This window comes from Anomaloglossus baeobatrachus, chromosome 6 (assembly GCF_048569485.1).
Source record: "Anomaloglossus baeobatrachus isolate aAnoBae1 chromosome 6, aAnoBae1.hap1, whole genome shotgun sequence".
NCBI lineage: Eukaryota > Metazoa > Chordata > Amphibia > Anura > Aromobatidae > Anomaloglossus > Anomaloglossus baeobatrachus.
The window spans coordinates 413,783,018-413,807,471 of NC_134358.1; the positions used below are offsets into that span (position 1 = coordinate 413,783,018).

At 46.8% G+C, this 24,454-nt stretch overlaps 1 protein-coding gene across 1 annotated transcript; it reads right to left on the reverse strand.

Annotated features, from left to right (window-relative positions):
* Nucleotides 1–5,841: 5,841 nt before the first annotated feature.
* Nucleotides 5,842–15,150, reverse strand: LOC142243947 (uncharacterized). The gene is made up of 8 exons (XM_075316139.1): nucleotides 14,862–15,150; nucleotides 11,949–11,961; nucleotides 11,362–11,436; nucleotides 11,023–11,086; nucleotides 10,719–10,932; nucleotides 10,482–10,638; nucleotides 9,633–10,352; nucleotides 5,842–5,884 (listed from the first exon to the last, which is right to left on the reverse strand). The coding sequence occupies exons 1-8, from the start codon at nucleotides 15,148–15,150 to the stop codon at nucleotides 5,842–5,844; spliced, it is 1,575 nt and encodes a 524-aa protein (XP_075172254.1).
* Nucleotides 15,151–24,454: the final 9,304 nt, after the last annotated feature.

Here is a 24,454-nt window from a genome sequence, read left to right on the forward strand (position 1 = left end):
GATCCAGCCGAGTGGAGTCCCTGAAGGTAATGCACCGACACTACACCTGTGGGGCTTCACATCTGGCGTCACGAACAGGATAAGGACTAGACCTGTTCAGACAGGTGACCATGTGCCTGGGCGGTCCGCTTGAAAAATTGGAAGCGCCGCCATATTGCCACCATGAAAAGCGCGCTGAAAAACAACAGCAGCCCGCGCTGGAAGAAGTTACCGCCCACGAAGAGGTGTGGCTACCCAGAGATCCCCTGCGGAGTTCTGACCTTGCCAGCTATGAGAGTGGAAGCGTCCAGAGACGTCGGGACAGAAAGGAAGCCACAAGCCTGCTGCTGGGAGAGGAGCTGCTGAAAGAGGCAGAGCAGAAACTGAACAGCTTGCTATCAGAGGCAACGGCGAGTCCACAGCTGGAGAGTCGTGCAGAAGAGGGCGCAGAAGAAATGGCGTCTGACCGCAGAAATCCAGAACCGGGCTCCGCTGCCTGGTGGTATCGGGAGCTGGCCCAGTTCTGCGACCGACTGGAGACCCGGGTTGTGGAGCAGATCCGGGAAGAACGAATGGAAATGCTGGAGATGACCGCGGCGGTTCGGGCCTATGAAAGGAGAGCCGCGCGCCGAGTGCCAGACAGGACGGCGATGACGCAGACCCCGATGCTGCCACCGGTGGGTGAGTCGAGTGATGCCCCGGCCAGCGCAAGTGCCCCGACCCCTGCTGCCACGCCCGCGGTCCCCGAAGAGGCGTCCGGTGCGGCGACGCTGAAGCAGGCCGCAGCCATGCCAGGTGCGGCCTTCCAAGCCCCAGCGGCCGCAGCGATGCCCTGCTCGGCCCACCAAGACCCGGTCCCTGCAGCAACGCCCAGTCCGGCCCGCAAAGAACCGGCTGCCACCGCGACCCTCATCCGCGTCGCAGGCGTAACGCTGACCCAGGCCGCCGCCCTGCTAGGCCCGGCCCGCCGAGACCCCACCGCCGCAGCAACGCTCGTCCGCGCCGCAAGTGAGGTGCTGAACCAGGCCGCAGCCACGCCAGGCGCGGCCCGCCAAGCCCCGGCCGCCGCAGCGATGCCCTGCTCGGCCCACCAAGACCCGGTCCCTGCAGCGACGCCCAGCCCAGCCTGCACCGATTCCATCGCAGCTGCGACGCCGATCCAGGCCGCCGCCATCCAGGGCGCGGCCCGCCAAGACCAGGCCGCCGCCATGCCAGGCGCGGCCCGCCAAGACCAGGCCGCCGCCATGCCGAGCGCGGCCCGCCAAGACCAGGCCGCCGCCATGCCAGGCGCGGCCCGCCAAGAAGAGATTACCTCATCATTTACCCCGGCCTGCAAGGCCAGAGCAGACACCGCTCCCCAGTCCAAAGAGGTCCCTGCTAGGAAGACCCTGATAGGAGAGGACCCCGAATACTGGAAGCTGAAGGCTGACCTAGAGGCCCAGTTCCCACAAGAGATGGTGGATCGGTATCTGCTCCCTCCGCATACCCCCAAGGAGATTCAGGCAACCCCTGCAGCCGCGCCAGAGAGTCCACCGCCCCGACCAGCTGAGGACCACTCATCTCCAGCGCTACCACAACCAGAGTGCAGCGAAGAACTAAGGGGGAGAGGAGGCCAGGAAGCTGAGGAGCTGACTCCGGAGCCACCGGCAGTGGAGCAATACTCAGAGCCGGAGATGTTACCCTATTCACGTTGGGATGAGGAGGACTTGACACCGTCTGCTGACGAAGACCAGCCCAGAAACCTCACCTGGGGCCCTGCAGGCATTGAGGTAACAGCCCAGCAGAACCCAGCCCGCAAGACAAGGCGTCGCAACAGAACAACGCTGTCCCCTGCACCACAGTCTCCAGAGCAGAGAGAAGTCACAGCCAGAGACCTACAAGAAAAACGGTCCCTGAGAAGAGCCAAAGCCCAGGTCAGAGGACCCCTTTGCAGAGGAGTAGTGGAGGATTTCAATTTGAGAAGTGGATATGGATTCATTGTAGCACCTGGTGTGAAGGAAGGGATATTTGTCAACCGAAGAGATGTGAGCGCTCATCTGCCTAGAGGACACCCTGGCAGAAACCTAAAGATGGGGGATTCAGTACAGTTTACCATGCATCAAGGCGAAAGAGGACTGTACGCGCTTGACGTAGCACTATGTACCAGCAAACCTTACAGCCACCCCATGCTACAGGAAAGAGAAACAGATACAGGAAAGGAAACAGATGAAGATAGAGAAAGCAGAGACAAGGAACCTGCAGATGAGACAACAACAGATGAAGAAAGAGGCCAAGAAAGCAACAGGTGCCGCAGCCCTACAGGCCCAAGCCCTGGTGAGGAGGAATCTGCCTAAAGTAAGAAGTACAGAAGTTAAAGTTTTGAAAAAGTTTGTTTTGCAACGTTCTAAAGTTCAAGTAATGTGCCCACAAAAACTATTGTGAGAAAAACCATAAACCTTAAGGCTATGAACTGGCTATAGCCACAAACTCTCGCAGTGTAAATAGTTACACCAGAGGGCACCACCACCACCAGAGTCAGCCTGTTTAGGGGCTTGGCTCGTCTGCAACCAGGAGGAGCCCGTCCGTATATAGGGCCTTGGCTCACCTGCGACCAGAGAGCATGCCTGTTTATGGGGCCTGGCTCTCCACCACAAAGAGGGTACCTGGTCAGCACCAACTGTGGAGGCCGCCTCTGCATCCTGCCAGAAGAGGCTGAAGGCGCGGATCCACCAGGCCAGGTATACCCTGAAACCACCAGCCTATGTAAGCCGCCTCTACATCCTGCCAGAAGTGGCTGAAGTCGCGGCCAACGTGAAAGGGTTTTGGGTGGGTTAACGGACTTGTGGGTGGAGGGTGGTGATGTATGGTACCTGGTGCTTTTAAATGTTTTACATGTTTTAATGTTTTATGCATTTTAAAATGTTGTCTTGCAGTCCGAGGACGTGCTGGTGATAACTAAGGGGGAATGTGGCGCCCCTGACCTGGTCAGGCACCACTGAGTACTGCACCCATGCTGGGGACAGTACAATACAGGTAATCCAGAAGGCTGACCGGGGTGTGGAACACAGGCGCATAGTAATCAGGTCTCACACATGTACCCATGAGAGGACCCCTGGGGATCCCAGGAGGGGGGAAAAGCCTTGACCTTCACTGGAATAGTGGAGGGGGCCAAAAGCCTCCATCTCCTCTCAAGGGGTGTGGTAAGAGAGTCTGGTTGCTAGGTGGCGTAGGCAAGAACAGGAGAGGAGGGGCAGTGAGTCAGTTAGAGCAGAACTCCATAGGGCTCAGTGAGGAGCAGACCTGTGGGGCTGTTGCTGTCTAACAGCGCCCGCGCAGTGGCTACTGACGGGGGAGAACGGTCAACTAGGAGTGCTACCCGAAATCCATCTTCAGCTAAAGAGAGAGCAACGGAGTGGGAAGTAAGGAGACTGCTAGAGAGTACCATGCCCAAACGGGCGGCAGATCCCGAAGCGGAGATAGATCCAGCTTTCTTTTGCTAAACCTGCCGGTGTGGGGCTCTCAAAGCCCACGCCACAACACCACAAAAGCCGCAGCCACGTAGCCACAGTTAGGGCCCATAGCTCACAGGAGGCAAGAAGCTGGAGTGATCTGGTCCAGGCGACAAGCACACGGCAAACGAAGGGGAGAGAGGCTTCAGCAACTTCCCTGGGTGACCCCCATAGGGACTCAAAGTCGGGGTTACTCCAAACACAAAAAGGGCTAAGGAAGGCGAGTTGGTAGTCACCCTCATAAAGTCAGCCTGAAGGATACCTGGTTCCACCTGGTTCATCTCAGCTACGCCCGGGCTACTCACCCTGCCATCAAATGTGAGTAAAGCCCTTGAAAGACATTTCTGCCTGTGTGAGTCATTCTGCGACTTGTAGTACTACGCATCTACATCGGGCCCTGGGGCTTGCCCCACTCTCAGGGGGCTATTCCAACTAACTGCACATACCATCAGCCCCAGGCGACCCTCAATCTGCAGTGGCGGTCCCTACTGGCCGCAATACTGAGAGTGGCGTCACGACAAGAAGAAGATCTCCTACCTGTGACCAGATCCAGCCGAGTGGAGTCCCTGAAGGTAATGCACCGACACTACACCTGTGGGGCTTCACATATGCTGAGCCACTTCCCTAACATTGCCTAGTCCCTTATATGCACTGACATAGAAATTTTACTCCTAATAAAACCCATTAATATCATTACACTGTATGGTAATAGTTTCATGACCCCATATAGTACACACCACACAAAATTTAGTGACCCCCACAGCTCCTTCCCAAGATATATACACCAACATTATGATGCCCGCACAACATAGTATAATGCCCCCCACAGTACATTCTCCATATAGTATAATTCCACCCATGGTACATTCCCCTGCACACAGTATGTAGCCCCCAGGCAGTACATTCCCCCTTACACAGTATGATACCAATATAGAACATTTCCCCATACACAGCATTATGCCCCCACATTACATTTCCCCATCACACAGTATGGCCCTGTTACACACCTGTCTCATCTTCTGGGATGAGCTTCACATCACATCATTCTTCTGTGGCTTCCACCCTCTTATGTGCTCCAGGTTGCCTGGCGTTCTTCAGTGATGTAGTCTCCCAAGGTGTTTTAAGGCCCGCTTAGAAATATGCTTGAGTCTGAATATTGAATATGTAACTTATTTAGTTGGTGCTTTGAGTTTATACTGCTATAATCACCTCAGTAATCTGTGATTTCCATAATTTATAATCAACTGCTGGTTAACCAATTATTTGCTGTAAGCATCACAACCTGTTATTTGAATCTGTTTATATTACTTACATTTGTTACTGGCTAACACATTTGTTCTCTGCAAGCATCATGAACTATTAGAGACTGTTTTCACCATGTCACATCTACTTTGGATTCTATAATCTGCATGTACTTTGGTTAACCCATCCCATCATTTGCTCTAAGCATCATAAACTGGTGTTGTGGTCTATTCACATTATGTTGCTTCATACTGTGCAATTTGTTACCCACATCTGTGTGCTACTTCAAACCTGTCATTTTCCTCTACTTCTGCCCTTCTGGTTCTGTGGCTTCCAATCTTGTTTATTTGTTCAGCATAGCCTGTTGTCCAAGTCCTTGCTGTTCCATGTGCCTTCCTGCCTGTTGAGCCAATGCCCTTCTGCACCCCAGCAGGGTACATAAAAAAGGGCATCCTGTCTAGGTGTGTGTAGGCTTTCTATAAGGAAGAGGTATGCCTTCGCAGGCTGCATGATGTTGATGACTCCAGTAGTCTCTACTGTTCCACCACAACCTAGTCTATCATCACTGTACACTCTATAAAAGTCATATTTTCCTCCTGTGGCTCTGTGTCTCCTCTCTCTTAAAGGGATAACTTGCCAATATGACTGAACCTACAGTAGCTTGCAACTTGCTCATGCTTAAAGAACTGCTGTCTGGGGCACTTACTTCATCTCACGTTCTGCTTTCTCCTGACCCATCACCTCTAAGAGTTGTAGACACCTCCAGACCACACTACTAGGCTTTCTCCAAAGAGACCCATCTTCACTTGACCACTTAGGTCTTTGGTCACTCCTCTGACCTGTCTCCATCTGATAACTCTGTCTTTCAGTTTTTTTCTTTTGGGATCTCGCTATCGCCATCTCAGCTCTCTACCTCTTTCTAGGGACACTCAGGTGTAAAGTTGGACCCAATCTAAACTTACAACAGGAAACCTGCACATTAACCCCATCTTGCCCTATTGTCTGACACAACATGTTTAACACTATAACACATATCACAATTCACATAACGTATTACTAATACTCTAACGAATGACATATTACCCATCACAGTAGAACAATTACATGTACTGTAAGTCCATCTCTTTACACTTTAACCTTCTTTAATGATGGTCATTCTCAACCATCTGGAAAACCTAGAAGACACCAAAACATTATAATCAGTATAATCAATATGACGTCTTCTATCTTTTCTTCTTAAGGCTATGTGCCCACGCTACAGGATTTATCGCGGATTTGACGCGGATTTTGACGCGGATTTAGCGCGGATTTGCCGAAAATCTGCAGCACAGCTACTCCCCAGCCATTTCAATGGCATTTTGGAAATGCTGTGCCCATGCTGCGGATTTTTCCGCTGCGGATTTTGCCGCGGATTTTGATGCGGAACAAACTGCAGCATGTCAATTGTTTGGTGCGGATTTGGTGCGGATTTTCTGTTTTGAATGGGGAAAAAAAAAAAAATAAAATCCGCATCAAAATCCGCGGCAAATCCGCGGTAAATCCGCGGTAAATCCGCGGCAAATCCGCGGGTGCGGATTTGCCGCGAAAGTTGCGGATTTTCAGGCAAAAAAATCCGCAGGGACCTTTTACTGTGGACACATAGCCTTAGAGTTACGTTAACTTGGTCCTACTCGGTTAGGACCCCAAACCACAATCAACAAATTCCATTGTTCTAACTCAACAACAGTCCATCATGTTAATTAATTAAAATATAATAACAAGTTAGCTATAGAGGACAAACAGACTGAGATATTAAACAGGCACTTCTCATCCGTGTTCACCAAGGAATTGAGTGTTCCAGGGATCATTCAACAAGTGAAAAATCAAAGTTCACTATCCGATATAATTAATTTAATACAAGTAGAAGTACGCCATTCCTCTGAGTAAATTAAACATTGACAAATCCCCAGGGCCAGATGGCATTCATCCACGAATATTGAGAGAATTGCGCTCCGTAATCAACAGACCACTATATCTCATCTTTTTAGACTCGCTTGTAACAGGGTTGGTGCCTCAGGATTGGAGGATTGCTGATGTGGTACCGATATTTTAGAAAGGTAAGAGGGTAGATCCAGACAACTACCGTCCAGTAAGCCTGACATCAGTAGTATGCAAAGTTTTTGAGGGCATTTTAAGGGATGGCATGCAAAAATATATTGCAGAAAATAATATATTAACTGATAGACAGCATGGATTCATGAAAGATAAGTCGTCTCTAACCAACCTGTTGGGTTTCTATGAGAAAGTAAGTGCAAATCTCGATATTGGTAATGTGGCTGATATGATTTATTTGGACTTTGCAAAGGCATTTGATACTGTACCACATAATAGCCTTATACTAAAGCTCCAGATGCAAGGATTAGGGGAAAACTATATGCAACTGGGTAAGGAATTGGCTAAAAGATAGGAAACAAAGAGTAGTCATAAATGGTACATTCTCTAAATGGGCTATAGTCAGCAGTGGGGTGCCGCAAAGATTTGGGCTAGGATTGATTCTTTTTAATCTCTTTATTGTTCACATTCTGGATGGGATTGATAGTAAAGTGTCAGTCTTTACGGATGACACCAAAGTATGTAGGATATTAAAAACTGACCTTGATAGTACAATATTACAAAAAGATCTGGATAAGGCTACTTTCACACATCAGTTTTCTGTATTCAGGTACAGTCCTTTTTTTTGCCGTATCCAACGTTTCCGGTTTTGTTGTGCAAACCGGAGCAAACCGGACCCACCGGATCCGGTTTTAAGCGGATCCGTTGTGGACGGATCCGGAAAAAAACGGATCCGGTGGGTCCGGTTTGCATCCGTTTTGCATCCGTTATGTCCGTTTTTTTACGGATCCGTTTTTTAAACACTAAACAAACAATTAACGAGTTCCGTATTCTGATTGGCTATTGGGAAAATATAGTATATATACAGTATTTTGAAGCATATATTACAGAATGAAGACATAGACAATCAGAAAGCATGGATGCTATTCTTGCAAATTACACAAAGATCACTGCAGATTTTATATTTGAGGCAAATCGCTTGGCTATCATCGTCAGAGAAAAGGAGCGACAGCGACTGAGGCGTCAGCGACATCGACGCTTTTGGATCCATCCCCTGACTGCCCAGAGACTGACACGTGGGGTGTTTTCAACCCTATACCTGGAGCTCCGTGGAAACCATGAAAAATTCACAAGCTATGTCCGGATGGCAGTGAATAATTTTGACGTCCTCCTTGGCCTTGTTGCGGACAACATACGTAAAACGGACACCTTCTGCCGTTACTCTATAACACCCGAGGAGCGTTTGCTGGTTACGCTTAGGTAAGTTTTTTTTTTTCGAACTGTATCCTCCTGTACATTGACTTTTAACTGTAATGTGTTTGCTATTATTTTTTTATAATTATTGTCTTTCCTTTACAGATTCCTTGCAACTGGAGAGTCGCTTTCGTCCCTCCACTACCAGTTTCGACTAGGAATTTCCACCATCTCGGGAATCATTAGAGACACTTGCCAAGCCTTGTGGGATTGCCTCCATGAGGATTTCATCCCCCAGCCCACCAGGGACAGATGGCTTGCAATTGCTGAACAATACTATAACATTTGTCAGTTTCCAAATTGCCTTGGCTCAGTGGACGGCAAACATATAAGAATTGTGAAACCTGCTGCTTCGGGGTCAGAATACTACAATTATAAAAAGTATTTCTCAATTGTCCTAATGGCAATAACGGATGCGGACTACAAATTTATCTCAGTGGACATTGGCGCATATGGGAGATCCAATGACTCGCAGGTCTTTAAAATGTCCCCAATGGGGCGGCGAATCTATGGGAATACTTTTGATTTCCCTCCTGCAAGACCTCTTCCTGGCACATGTGAGCCCCCAATGCCCTTTGTTTTTGTGGCCGACGAAGCCTTTCAACTCTCCCAACATCTATTGAAGCCATATGCAAGCCGTGGATTGACGCAAACACAAAAAATATATAATTACAGATTATCCAGAGCCAGAAGAATGGTGGAATGCTCCTTTGGGATACTAACCAGCAAATGGCGAGTGTTGTTAACAGCCATTAATTTAAACATTGAAACTGTTGATGAAATAGTGAAAGCATGTGTGGTACTGCACAATTTTGTTTTAACAAAGGAACCTTTGTCCTTGGATGACCAGAGTTTGGAATCCACCTCTTTGACTGACTACACCAGTCCTGGATTTAGGAGTAGTGTTGCCTGTTCAACAATCCGTGACAAATATGCTGACTATTTTGTGTCCCCAGAAGGTAGAGTAGATTGGCAAGATCAAATGGTATAAGATTTTTGTTTAGTTTTATAACAAATAAACATAGTTAAAAATAAATTTAAAAATATCTTGTTAACCTTGTTAATTTTAATCTTTCACTCGCTTTAAAAATTTGTAATTTTTACACCGTCAAATTACAACATGTTAAGTTTTTGTATTACCTTTATTATTAACTTAACTTGCAAAATAATATTACCCCCCAAAAAAAACAAGAACAAATAAATACTTTTCAACAAAAAACTTTTATTTTTATTACATACATAAATTATAAATTTGTATATCTTGGGCTTGGGGTGGAGATAGTACTGGAGGGGCTGACAGGTGGGAACACACGCACAGTTGGAGTATTGAGGGTGGAAAGTGGTGTTGGTGGTGGTGGTGGGGAAGTAACAGAAGGTGAAGGTGTGGTTGAGAAACCAAGAGGGAAACCAGGAGATGGGATGGGATTTGGTAAGGATTGAGGGGTGGAGTGGAGGGATTGGGAGACAGAAGAGGTGGCGGGTGAATTAGTGGCTTGAGTTAGGGTCATGATGGGTGTGGAAGGCGAGATGTGGTAGTGGGAAGGAAGTGTAGGGGCAGATGTGGTTGGGAGCTGGTACTGGGCCGCAGGCTGGTACTGGGCTGCAGGCTGGTACTGGTCAGCAGGCTGGTACTGGTCAGCAGGCTGGTACTGGTCAGCAGGCTGGTACTGGGCAGCAGGGGGAGTAGGGACAATGGCTGGAGGGGGGGCAGGTGCTGGAGGAGGGGTGGGTGGAGGTGGTTGGGAGGAAACCTGCGCCAGAGCCTGCCGTGTGGCTTGCATTACATGCATCTGCTGGTCAGGAGATAGCTTTTCCATGCGCTCTAGTACGGCTTGAAAAAAACAATGATTGGGTGATTTACTTGCATCTAAATGCAGCCTGTCCAGACGCGTGCACAATTCGTGTGTATTTTTTTCCATATTGGCATTTATGAAGCTAAAAGATGAACGATTTTGTTCGGCTAATAATTGAATGGCGTTCTGGAAGGCTGCATTTAGATGCAAGAACTCGGGCGCATAGCTCTTTTCCTGACCCCTATGACGCTGACGCCCAGAACCCAAAGGTGTTCTACTGAGGGCAGCAGTGTCAGAGGGGTGGGGTAGGGGAAAAGCTATCTCATCACCAGCAGCTTCAGGTAATGAAGTCTCACGGGAAGCTCCAGCGCAGGTGGATGGGACAGATGTCGATGGAAGGGAAGGTTCAGATGGGTGGGGTCTGTGCCTGTGTTCCCCAGTGGCGGACTGTTCAGGGATCGCTCCTGTCGGGTTCGATGCAGGCTCCTGAGTGCTGCAGACGGTGCTGGTAAAAAGAGGAAAAACAAAATAATAATTAATTTAATTGCTATGCAGTGCCACTGAATAAAAAAAAAAGGCAAAAAAAATCAGACATAAAATATTATACTTTGTACATATTGTGTGGAATATTTACCTTCTGCACACCATAGTTGTCCGGAGGAACGACAACGCTCTAAAGTAACGGTACTTCGATCTGCGTCCTCCGGATCCACTCGGGGCCTGCATCTCTTGATTCAACTCCTTTTTGAAGCGATCCCTGATAGACCGCCACCGCTTCTGAAGTTTGTCACCTGAAAGTGGAAAGCACAAAGTGGTTAGTATACAACACATTACATCCTGCAGCATAACCTACTGAACTGTGAATACTTACGCGCTTTCTTCTGGCCACGAGAATTGAGCTCCCCCCAACCTTCTATCGCTGCGTGGCATACCTCGTCCCAGAGTCGACGGGTTACGATCGAATCAGCGTGGCGGCGGTCAGCCATGTTCCACAGCGGCTCCCTCTCTCTAACTTCATCGATGAGGAGGTCGATGTTGATAAATCCGGCCTCCTCACCGTCAGAATCGGGAGCACGCTGTGATGCCTGTTCAAAGAAAGAAAAAAGAAATAAAAAAAAAAAAATAGACATAAATTCACACTGACATGAAAAAAAAAAAAAAAAAAAAAAACTTACACTATGACCACCGCCACCTCGACAACGACCCTGGGACGGTCTTGGGGGAGCTCTATCGTGAGCCCTAGAAGTTGAAGCCTTTAGTGAAGAAAAAAAAAAAAACATTATTTACTTATGTGTTTGGTGTGCTGTGGTAAACAATTCCTGTATGAAACTTACACTATGACCGCCCGCTCCGTGTATTTCTCCACCCCTTCCGTCCTCTTCTGGCAGCATCTCCTGTGATGTTTCGGCCACCTGTGTAAATGTCGTTTATTTAAAAAATTTTTTTTTTTTTTTTAAAAAAAAAACCCCAAAAAAAAAAATATACCTCAGTTTGTGAACCGGAGGGCGGGCTACCAGAAGACGACATATTTTTTATTACAGGCCTCGCACACCAACTTGCTGGCCCAAACTATGACCGCAACACTGCACCTGTAAAAAAAGAAAAAAAAATGTCTAAATACATGTACGCAGCTCACAGCAGTGATCTGTGGACAGTACTGTGGACATTACCTCAGGAACACTCTCCTCCAAATAACTTCGCACTGTCACTGAAGCGAACCGTACCCAGCAACTGGCTGTCCAAAATATTACCGCAACACTGCACCTGTAAAAAAAGAAAAAAAAATGTCTAAGTACATGTACGCAGCTCACAGCAGTGATCTGTGGACAGTACTGTGGACATTACCTCAGGAACACTCTCCTCCAAATAACTTCGCACTGTCACTGAAGCGAACCGTACCCAGCAACTGGCTGTCCAAAATATTACCGCAACACTGCACCTGTAAAAAAAGAAAAAAAAATGTCTAAGTACATGTACGCAGCTCACAGTAGTGATCTGTGGACAGTACTGTGGACATTACCTCAGGAACACTCTCCTCCAAATAACTTCGCACTGTCACTGAAGCGAACCGTACCCAGCAACTGGATGTCCAAAATATTACCGCAACACTGCACCTGTAAAAAAAGAAAAAAAAATGTCTAAGTACATGTACGCAGCTCACAGCAGTGATCTGTGGACAGTACTGTGGACATTACCTCAGGAACACTCTCCTCCAAATAACTTCGCACTGTCACTGAAGCGAACCGTACCCAGCAACTGGCTGTCCAAAATATTACCGCAACACTGCACCTGTAAAAAAAGAAAAAAAAATGTCTAAGTACATGTACGCAGCTCACAGCAGTGATCTGTGGACAGTACTGTGGACATTACCTCAGGAACACTCTCCTCCAAATAACTTCGCACTGTCACTGAAGCGAACCGTACCCAGCAACTGGCTGTCCAAAATATTACCGCAACACTGCACCTGTAAAAAAAGAAAAAAAAATGTCTAAGTACATGTACGCAGCTCACAGCAGTGATCTGTGGACAGTACTGTAGACATTACCTCAGGAACACTCTCCTCCAAATAACTTCGCACTGTCACTGAAGCGAACCGTACCCAGCAACTGGCTGTCCAAAATATTACCGCAACACTGCACCTGTAAAAAAAGAAAAAAAAATGTCTAAGTACATGTACGCAGCTCACAGCAGTGATCTGTGGACAGTACTGTGGACATTACCTCAGGAACACTCTCCTCCAAATAACTTCGCACTGTCACTGAAGCGAACCGTACCCAGCAACTGGCTGTCCAAAATATTACCGCAACACTGCACCTGTAAAAAAAGAAAAAAAAATGTCTAAGTACATGTACGCAGCTCACAACAGTTATCTGTGGACAGTACTGTGGACATACCTCTTCCCTGGAGCACTGGACTGGAGGACAGCAGAAGTTGAAGTCAGGAACCAACGGCAGGAGGTGTGTAGAATGTGCTGGATCCTTTTATAAGTTTTGTGATGATGAAAAAAAAAAATTTGCGCATGCTCTGTTTACCAAACCGGATGCGGTCACCGCATCCGGTTTAAACCGCATTGCGCCGGATCCGGCATGCATAGACAACCATTGTATACAATGCCGCATTGTACCGGATCCGGCAGAATGCGGTTTTTTTAAGGGGCAAAAAAACGTTACATGATACGTTCTATCCGGCCGCCGGATTTAATTATTTTGCCGCATCCGGAAAAAACCGGATGCACCGCAAAGCCATCAGGTACAATCCGGTTACAATGCAAGTCTATGGGGATAAACCGGATGCGATACCGGATCCGTTTTATCCTTTTTTTTCCGGATTGTACCTGATGGCAAAAAACTGATGTGTGAAAGTAGCCTAAGATGTCAGAATGGACAGATATTTGGCAAATGAGATTTAATGTTGATAAATGTAAAGTAATGCACCTAGGACGGAGTAATCCTAATGCTGCATATACATTAAATGGAAGTAAACTCGGGACTACAGAACAGGAGACGGACTTGGGTATTCTCATTACAAATAAGCTGAGCAGTAGCTCTCAATGTCAAGCAGCAGCTGCTAAAGCAAACAAGATTCTAGGGTGTATAAAAAGAGAGATTAGATCTCGTGATCCCAACGTATTGTTACCCCTCTATAAATCACTTGTAAGGCCACATCTGGAATTTGGGATTCAGTTTTGGGCTCCACATTTTAAAAAGGACATTCAGAATTTAGAGTCAGTTTAAAGGCGGGCAACTAGACTACTACAAGGAATGGAAGGCCTCCCATATGATGACAGGTTGAAAAAGTTAGATATGTTTAGTTTAGAAAAAAGACCTCTCAGAGGAGATCTCATTTATATGTATAAATACATGTGTGGTCAATATAAAGGACTGGCACATGACTTATTTCTTCCAAAGACAATACTAGGGACCAGGGGGCACTCACTGCGATTGGAAGAAAAGCGATTCCGACAGCTAAATAGGAAAGGGTTCTTTACAGTTAGAGCAGTCAGACTGTGGAATGCCCTACCACAAGAGGTAGTAATGGCAGATACTATAACAGCTTTTAAAAAAGGGCTGGATGATTTCCTCAGTACACATAACATTGTTGGTTATAAGTGACTTAGTGACAAAATGTAGAATTGGTGGAGGAAGTTTGAACTAGATGGACCTTGGTCTTTTTTCAACCTATGTAACTATGTAAGTACAGTCCATCCCAGTGAGGGTACTCTATCACATCGAGAGCACAGTTCATTTTTATCCCATCAGTCCATAAAGTGGGGGCATAGTCCTATATTCTACCGTCAATTCTCAAGATGGGGGCACAGTCCTTGTAGCTCCAATCCTGTTCCCTTAGGGGCAGCATTAGTCCTTTATTGGGCCTAGTCCTTGGCGCAGGGTATTCAACTCTCTTGTGGCTACAATGTCCTTCAGCAAGAGGGTGCGCAACATGCGCAACAAATCTGGGGGATGGAAAACAATTCTTCAGCCATCTGCAGTGTGTTCTGGACACATGGGTCTTAGACCCGTTAATTTATGGCTTTTTGCTAACTTTAAATCTGTTCAGCTAGTACGGGAATCTGACTCCAATCCTCTTTTTGTAATGGGTCCTCGAACGGACACATTCAGACCCAGGTCTTCCTGGTCTCCATCCTCCACACTTATCATCAGAATGAGCACACTATGCTACATACACCACAGCCGGATTGGCTGTTATTTCCGGCAGTACCACAGTTTCCCTGTCTCATTAAAGTCTTTTAAGCTTGAGGCAGGCTTTCCGTCGTTGTCCTCTGCTCACACTATCGGGCCTGGTTGTGTCAATGCCTTTGTGACATACTCCTCTACTTGGGGCTGTAGTACCGCTGTCTGTCTTTTATCTTTGGGTACCTTCCTCCTTTAATAACTGGATCCACTCCCCGGTCTGCAGACTGGGACTGTGGTGGAGGGAGCTGACGTTCATGTACACTAGTGATTTCCTCCAGCAAGATGCCATAGCTCTTTAAGAGGGCAAAGTAGGTCATTACTTTCTGGGTCATCTGCAGGGTGAATTTTCATTCTCTGGGGCTGTCTAGATGGGCTTGCACCGGCTTTTCTATTTTTCTTATTCCGAACCCCATCCATGATCCACTGTGCCCTGGTGATGAGAGGCTTTACTTCGTAGACTGGGACTTCCCTAAGGGTTGGGACCTCCAGCGGAGTCAGGACTTTTATTGGAGTTCGGACTTCCAGTGGAGTCAGCGGGAAACCGTCCACCAGCTTGACCTGTAAGGACCCAATTGCTTGGCCCTTCTGTGGGTAATGGACCAGGGCCATCCAGCCTTACCTCCTCAGACATGAAGGTCATCAAACTCCACCCCCCACTTTGTCCTGGTTCTCGTTTGTATGACACACCATACCATGATCGTTCACTTGCCATCACACCACACTACTTACTTATAGGCTCTTTGCAAGCAAGTGGTGCAGTCCTGCTCACCACTTAGCATCTGGAGTCTCTGCACTGCTTTTGCGTTGTAGGGTCTTCCACTCTCCACCCATTTTCTTCTGTTACTCTGCATTGGGCGGACCTTCTCTTTCCACTTTGCCATAAAGAGGTGGGCCCCACCTAAAGCACAATGGCACTTCCAGGTATGACATTGTGGAGGGCTGAAAGGATCTGTGACTTTTCACTTCTTCCACACCCACACTGGGCAACACCTCCTTATCATGCTGTCCCACTGACAGTCATTTTAAAGTCTGTGCTTGGCGCCATTTTAAACAGCATGATGGTCATCATCCTTTATGTAATGTGAACCTTCCCCGAATAGTTTGGATCTTAAGGTGACAAAGTTCTATCTTGCTAACTAGTAGTTGGCAACTACGCTAAGTGTAGCTTGATACAGGATGGTAGTCATGGGCGAGGGCTACATCTTTTGGCATCTTCTGTAGATTCCATGGAATCTCACTATCTCCGTCTCGGCTCACTCTTTCTCTCGGGACACCCAAGTAATGCAGCTTGCCACTGGCTAGAGCTGATGTCTGCTTCTCTATAATGTTGGGCCCTATCTGAACTTTTGACAGGAAATCATCCTCTGTCCCTGCACTAACTCCTCACACTATGAGCTAGTCACAAACATTCACCCTATCTTATCCAATTGTCTAGCACAACATGTTTAAGACTAAAACACATATCGCATGACACATTACTAACACTATAACGAATTACATAATACACATTACACTTTACATTATAATAATTATACTATTGTCTTCAAGGGGAATCAGGGAAGTATATCCATCTTCTTACAAAGTTTCCCAGAACGGTATCCAATACCTCTAATACAAACACAACCTTACTAATGTCAAAGTGAGTGTCCTCAACATATACTGTATGACTATTAGTAACTAGGCCATCTCTGGTAATAAACAGTCTATTTAATAACACACCGCAACAATAGATTCGATTTTTTAAAATAAAAACTGTCCAAAAACTGTTTCTTTTGTGTGAGAGGCAGAAGGTTCTGTCATTGCCTGAAAGTCGTGGAGAACAACTGAAACCATAAAAGTATCACCCCGATTGCCACTGCTCCAGGGCAATTGGAAGATCCAGGTAAAGCACAAGAATTGGTGTATATAATAGATGCACCACTCCTGGGGCGGTTGCGGTCTACTATTTTCAGGATGGGAGAAGCCAAATTACCATGGGCCTTTCCACCCTGATAATACCAGCCCCCGGCTGTCTGCTTTACCTTGGCCAGTTATCAAAAATATGGTGGAGCCTACGCCGCTTTTTTAAAATTATTTATTTAAATAATAATTATAAATTTAAATAATTTTAAAAAATTGCATGGGGTCCCCTCTATTTTTGATAACCAGCCAAGGTAAAGCTGACAGCTGATGTTTGCACCCCTCAGCTGCTGCTTTACCTCTGCTGGTTATTAAAAATAGCAGCCCCTATAAAGCCCCTTTTGCAGCCCTCTATCACTTACTACAACCATTTTATAGCAAACTAGTTTGGGTCTTTATTGACTTATATGGGGCCCTATTTAAAGTCCGGCTGATCTGAGCTTCCCCGAGTCCACTCATCTCTGCTGTTGATTAGAGATGAGCAAACCTGAGGTTCGGTGTTCGTACCAAACACAGACTTTACAGACAAAACAGAGTGAGTTCGGGTTTCGAGTTCAGGTGCTTTACGTGTGCTGAACACTCATGCAGGCATCGTTTTTCTCGGCTATGCTCGGTGCTCAACTCAGTGTGAGCTGCTTGCAGTGTTTGCATAGCTCACACTGGGAGTAACAACAGTGTGATCGGATGTAGTTTGTACACCAAACAAAAAAAATGGAAAAACCCCTCCCACCTCACCCTCGAAGTGCTCTGTTTATGGCTGGCTGCATGTTGGTAGACACCCGAACTGTCCAATTAGTGACATCCATTGGGGTTCAGGTTAAGTCGAGGTCCCAAACCGAACTTTATCTAAAGTCTAGCTGAACCCGCCGAATTGAACTTTCATGGGTCCGCACATCTCTACTGACTAATAAAAAACAAAAACAAAAGTGCAGTTTCAATATATGTCTTTATGTATGCAGAACAGAGTCTGTAGTGGTTAGATATAAAGGAAATGGAAATTTTTCCATAACAGAAAATATTATTATTTTTTTAACATATGCATTGATTTGTGGAGGAAAAACAACCTAAGAAATCTAAACGAATAATATAGTTTAATGTTATTTTTCCGTTTTAAATGGGATTGTCACATGGTTATGAGTCTTGGCCACTTCACCCTATATTTCATTCATACCCATTGAAGACTGATAAATTTGGCATCATTGCTGTGGGGTTGACAACATACTAAGCTTTAATACATTATATTACTAAATGGCTCCATTAAGCCTATTCAGACTCTAAGGGGGGTTGAGCTGTTTCACAGATTCTGAAGTTTCATGAGCACTTTTGCAGTAATTAGCTTCCATCTCATTGTTCTCGGCATATAGTCAAGGAGCAAGAACGTAAATTGATTTATAGTGTAAATTATTAGAATCATATTTATGCATATGAAGAAGAACAACACTCAGGAACAATGTGAAGGAAATTCGGTTCGATAATCCAATTTTAATTCCCATTAACACCTACTTAAACAGCAGAGGTTATATTGTTACCTGGATTATTAAATCCCTATACCCGCATACACTATATGGACAAAAGTAATGGGGCACCTACACATTACACCTACACAAGCTTTTATGACATCCCATTGTAAATCCATAAGCATTAATATGAGGTTTGTCCTCCCTTTCCAGCTATAACAGTTTCCATTCTTCTTGGATGGCTTTCAACAGGATTTTGGAGTGTGACTGTAGGAGTATTTTCCCATTTATCCATAAGACCTATTGTATGTATTATGAGGTCAGACACTGAAATCAGATATCTGGCTCACAATGTCCATTCTGATTCATCCCAAAGGTGTTTAATGAAGTTATTAGTCGGTTGTTTCACACCAAACTCCTCTAAAGAGGCCTTTCTTGACCTTGGTTTGTGCATTGGAGCACTGTCATTTAGGGGGTTAAGCAAAAATTACAATGAAGAGTGGGCCAGTATTCCTACAAAATTATGTGACAGTGATAAAGTCATACAGAAAATGATAACTTCAATTTATTGGTGCTAAATGATGTTCTACAAACTATTGATTCATGGGGAGTACTTAAAAGGAACCTGTCACCAGATTTGGCAACTATAAGCTGAGGCCACTACCAGTGAACTCTTATATACAGCATTCCATAATACTGTATATAAGATCCCAGGCCGCTCTGTATAATGTAAAAAAAAACAGCTTTATTATACTCACCTAAGGGGCGGTCTAGTCCATTGGGTGTCTCTGCTCTCCAGTCCGGTGCCTCGTCTCTGCTGTGATCTCTGTCTTCCTTATACCCAGCCCAATATGGAAAGCACGTCTAATTCATCTACACAGGCCGACATTAAGGTCCTGCACAGGCGCACTTTGAACTGCCCTGCTGAGGGCAGATCAAAATACTTTAATGTGTAGGGGCTAGGAAAGGTTAAAGACCTGCTGCACATGTGCACTACAATACTTTGATCTGCCCTGAGCAGGGCAGATCAAAGTGCGCTTGCGCAGGACCTCAATGTTGGCTAGTGTGGGTGACGTAGACGCGTCATGCACATGGACCTCAGAAGAAGAGGACGACAATCGCCGCAGAGAGGAGGTGCCGGACTGGAGAGCAGCGACACCCATCATACCCAACTGCCCCTTAAGTGAGTATTATAAAAGTGTTTTTTAAGACGTACACAGCGGCCTTGGCTCTTATATACAGTATTCTAGAATGCCACATATAAGAGCTCACTGGCGGTGGCCGCAGCTTTTAGTCACGAAATATGGTAACAAGTTCCCTTTAATTACTTGCATTTTGACCTTATTTTGGTTAAATATATAATGATATAGTGTAATTTGTGATGTGTTGTTGTTCTACCATTGTTAGGCTGTATTTGTACCGCCCCGCTCTCGGCAGCCGAGCTGTTCGGATCCGGTCCTTCTGTGGGTGGCTCGAGGGTCTCCGGACCCGGGGGTCTCGCGGTCACTTCAAATGAAAAGGGGAGTGATGGGATGGTGGATGTAGGACGTATATGTACGGGCTGAGCCGTACGGGGTTCATGACGCCACCCATGTTGCGTAGCAAGTTGTTAACCCCTCCGTGGACAGGGATGGTGGCCCCGGGACCCATTGGGGACTGGTGGTGCAGGGAGATGGGCGACCGCAGGGTGCTGATGTACTCACTATTAGAAACACACACGAGTCTCTGGTAAACCAAGGTGATCGTCGTCGGTGCCCGCAGCTGGCTGCATTCGGGTTCCCCAACCCGGCTGGTGGTCTCTTTCTTTCTCCTGCACCTGTTTTGGAATGGTAGACTACCTGCACTTACAACTTCAGGAGTCGGCTCCCGGCTGGATGTGGCCTAAGGAGCCCTTGCCCGTAGATGCTGGCCCGTGGGATCTCTGAGCCTTGGCGGTGGCCTGTTATCCCCCTCGGTGGGCTGTTCCCTTCAATCAGGAATTTGGGTGGGACAGGACCTCTAGTCCTGGCCGCAATCAGTTAATTAACTAGATCCAGTCGCTTCTAGACCTAGCTTCAGGGTCTGAGTACCCCCCTGTGTACTCCGGTTTCCGAGTCGGTTCCCCGGGTCGGTACCGGCGGGCCACTACCTTGTCCCGGTCCACCTCGGTTAAACCGAGTCGTCTTCCCGGCTCCTGCAGACGGAGACCGCCGTCTTCCTCCTAGCCAAAGGCACCAGGGTTCCTACCCTGGTACCTGTCAGATTTTCCTTCAGAGGTGACACACATGCCTGACCTCAACTCTCCCTGAACTCCTCAACTACTCTGAAACTGAACTGTTACTTTCCCTGCCCCGGGCTGTCTAAACTCCTAGGTGGGCGTCTTCCAACCCCCTGGTTCCGCCTCCTGGTGTGTCTATCAAGCCCTTTGGGGGTGACTAGGGTTTTAAGGTTGGCTGTGTGTTACCTGTGAGGGAAGGGTGTAATGCGGGGCCCTATTTGTGACTACCTGGCTCGACCAGGGCGTCACATATTTACCTTAGTTTAAGATCATCTAAAGGACTAGATTTTTTTTTATCATTATTATGACCTGATACGTTAAACCATAGAAGGCTGTACTACGTTTTTTTCATGATTATATATGCTGAAACGGAATGCAGGTTTCACAGATCCTAGCACAGACCTCAGTTATATACTCCAGACATGTTAACCCTTCTCAAATCCTTGTTCATATAACCTTGTGTCTATAGTGACTCCAATAGAAACTTGTGATTGATAAGAGAGTTAAGGCTGCTTTATATGTCTCGATTTCTCGTGCGATCGAATTTGCGATCGCATCCGCCCCATCGTTTGTGCGGCACGAGCAATTTGTTGCCCATGTCGCACAATGCTGTAACCTCCCATCACACGTACTTACCTTCCAAACGACCTCGCTGTGGGTGGCGAACATTCACTTCCTGAAGGGGGAGGGACGTTTGGCGTCACAGCGACGTCCCACAGCGGCCGGCCAATAGAAGCAGAGGGGCGGAAATGAGCGGGACGTAAACCTCCCGCCCACCTCCTTCCTTCAGCATTGCCAGCGGCCGCAGGTAATCTACAGCTCATCGTTCCCGGGGTGTCACACGGAGCGATGTGTGCTGCCTCGGGAACAATGAACAACCGGACGTTCGATTTTTTGAAAATGAGCGACGTGTCAACGATGAACGAGAAGGTGAGTATTTCTGCTCGTTCACCGTCACACGTAGCTGTCACACGCTATGATATCACTAACGATGCCGGATGTGCGTCACTTACGACGTGACCCCGCCGACATCTCGTTTGATATATCGTAGCGTGTAAAGCCCGCTTAAGAATTCCATGTATGAAACTTTTTATTTTTGACTTGTTTAGATGTCAGGTCTGTGAGATCTTCTCCACTGAGTGAAATAAGACAAAACTAGAATCCTGGCTATAGCAGAATATCAAATGTACAGAATATTAAGTTTTGGTGTTTTACCTTCAGTTCTGTTCCACAGAGAGAACCGTCACCTTTACAAAGCCATAAGCAAGATATGATTCATTTTCAAGTCTCTTTGAACTTCTAAGAAAAGTTTCCGACTTTTTCATGAATGTTCAGTAAGCTCCTTGTTCCAAGAAACGATCAGTGAAAGCCTACTTCCGGTACTTTATTTATTATGTGGATGTTATATAGGGTAAAAAGCTTGAAAAAGATCACATTTTTTCACTAAAAGTAATGCCTGCTTTACACGCTTCAATAGATCTTTCAATCCGTCGTCGGGGTCAAGTTGTAAGTGACGCACATCCGGCATCGTTCGTGACGTATTTGCGTGTGACACCTACGTGCGATCAAGTTTGAACGCAAATACGGTGATCGAATACACGTCGTTTGTTCCTCATACATTGGACGTTTTGTTGTACAAACCTAGTCAATTGAAACGTGTGACATTCCTCATACGATTTTGATGTCTGAGTCTATGTGCGCAGGTGTGCGCTCTGCACCGCAGCTTAAAAAAGGTCCGCTTCAGAGCGCAGCTGAAAAGCTGCGTTCTGAAGCGCCTCACAATGTCTGTCATTCACTAATCTCTGTCAGTCGGTCACTATCTCTGTCCCTCTCTCTCTGTCCATGTCAGTCTATCACTCTTACCCCCTCTCTCATACTCACCGATCCCCGATCACCGGCGCGGCGCTGCACGGCATTCACACTGCTCCGGCGGCTTTTACTATTTTGAAAAAGCCGGCCGCTCATTAAACAATCTCGTATTCCCTGCTTTCCCTGCCCACCGGCACCTATGATTGGTTGCAGTGAGACACGCCCCCACGCTGAGTGACAGGTGTCTCACTGCACCCAGTCACAGCAGCCGGTGGGCGTGTCTATACTGTGCAGTGAAATAAATAATTAAATAATTAAAAAAAACGGCGTGCGGTTCCCCCCACCATTTTAAAACCAGCCAGATAAAGCCATACGGCTGAAGGCTGGTATTCTCAGGATGCTCCATGTTATGGGGAGCCCCCCAGCCTAACAATATCAGCCAGCAGCCGCCCAGAATTGCAGCATACATTAGATGTGACAGTTCTGGGACTGTACCCGGCTCTTCCCGATTTGCCCTGGTGCGTTGGCAATCGGGGTAATAAGGAGTTATTGGCAGCCCATAGCTGCCAATAACTCCTAGATTAATCATGTCAGGCGTCTCCACGAGATACCTTCCATGATTAATCTGTAAGTGACAGTAAATAAACACACACACCCGAAAAAATCCTTTATTAGAAATAAAAAACACAAACATATCCTGGTTCACCACTTTAATAAACCCGAAAAAGTCCTCCATGTACGGCGTAATCCAGGATGGTCCAGCGTCGCTTCCAGCTCTGCTGCATGAAGGTGACCGGAGATGCAGAAGACACCGCCGCTCCTGTCAGCTCCACGCAGCAACTGAAGACAGCCGCACGATCAGCTGAGCTGTCACTGAGGTTACCCGCTGTCACTGGATACAGCGGTGGCCGCGGGTAACCTCAGTGACAGCTCAGCTGATCGCGCGGCTGTCTTCAGTTGCTGTGTGGAGCTGACAGGAGCGGCGGTGTCTTCTGCAGCTCCGGTCACCTTCATGCAGCAGAGCTGGAAGCGACGCTGGACCATCCTGGATTACGCCGGACATGGAGGACTTTTTCGGGTTTATTAAAGTGGTGAACCAGGATGTTTGTGTTTTTTATTTCTAATAAAGGATTTTTTCGGGTGTGTGTGTTTATTTACTGTCACTTACAGATTAATCATGGAAGGTATCTCGGGGAGACGCCTGACATGATTAATCTAGGAGTTATTGGCAGCTATGGGCTGCCAATAACTCCTTATTACCCCGATTGCCAGCGCACCAGGGCAAATCGGGAAGAGCCGGGTACAGTCCCAGAACTGTCGCATCTAATGTATGCGGCAATTCTGGGCGGCTGCTGGCTGATATTGTTAGGCTGGGGGGCTCCCCATAACGTGGAGCTCCCCATCCTGAGAATACCAGCCTTCAGCCATATGGCTTTATCTGGCTGGTTTTAAAATGGGGGGGGGACCGCACGCCGTGTTTTTTAATTATTTAATTATTTATTTCACTGAACAGTAAAGACACGCCCACCGGCTGCTGTGATTGGGAGCAGTGAGACACCTGTCACTCAGCGTGGGGGCGTGTCTCACTGCAACCAATCATAAGCGCCGGTGGGCGGGGAAAGCAGGGAATACGAGATTGTTTAATGAGCGGCCGGCTTTTTCAAAATAGTAAAAGCCGCCGGAGCAGCGTGAATGCCGTGCAGCGCCGCGCCGGAGATCAGGGATCGGTGAGTATATGAGAGAGGGCTGCTCAATTCAGTTACTCAGGAGTTTAGCGGTCACAGGTGAGTCCTTCATGGGTGACCGCTAATCAGGACGCGACACAGACAGAGCCGCAGCATGACAATGAAGTCGGGTGAAGTTAACCTGAGTTCATTCTGATCGTGCGGCTCTTTCTGTGTCTGCTGTCATCTGCCATTCAGCTCTGCTACATGGCTGTCTGTGTCTGCTGTTAGCGGCCATGTAGCAGAGCTGAATGGCAGATGACATAGTAAAAACGCATCCCTACACATTACACACGCTTGGCAAGTCAATAAAAAAAAAAAAAGGGTGCCCAATGCATACGTCACAGAACACATGATCTAAAGGATCGCACACAAAATTGATCAATTTAACATAGACTACTAACGCACGTGTGACTGCAAATGAACGACCTACGTGCGATCTCATTAAATCGCATATGCGACCTGGGCGTGTCACATCGCATACGAGATCGCACACCAAATTGTAAGGTGTAAAGCAGGCTTAAGGAATAGAAATGGGACTCCACTTTTAAAGAGAAGCAACAAAATTAAAACAGAACCTAAGCAATAATCATTAGTGGAATCCACATACAAAAACAATGGGAAGATTTGTTTTTCACAGAAGAATCTCTGGATCTATCATTGGAGACACATGGACATAGTATTTTGTAAATCCAGCTTTGACTTTCCACACTACCTGGATCCTTCTGGTCATGCTCTAGATCAGATTCAAGCATGTATTGACCAAA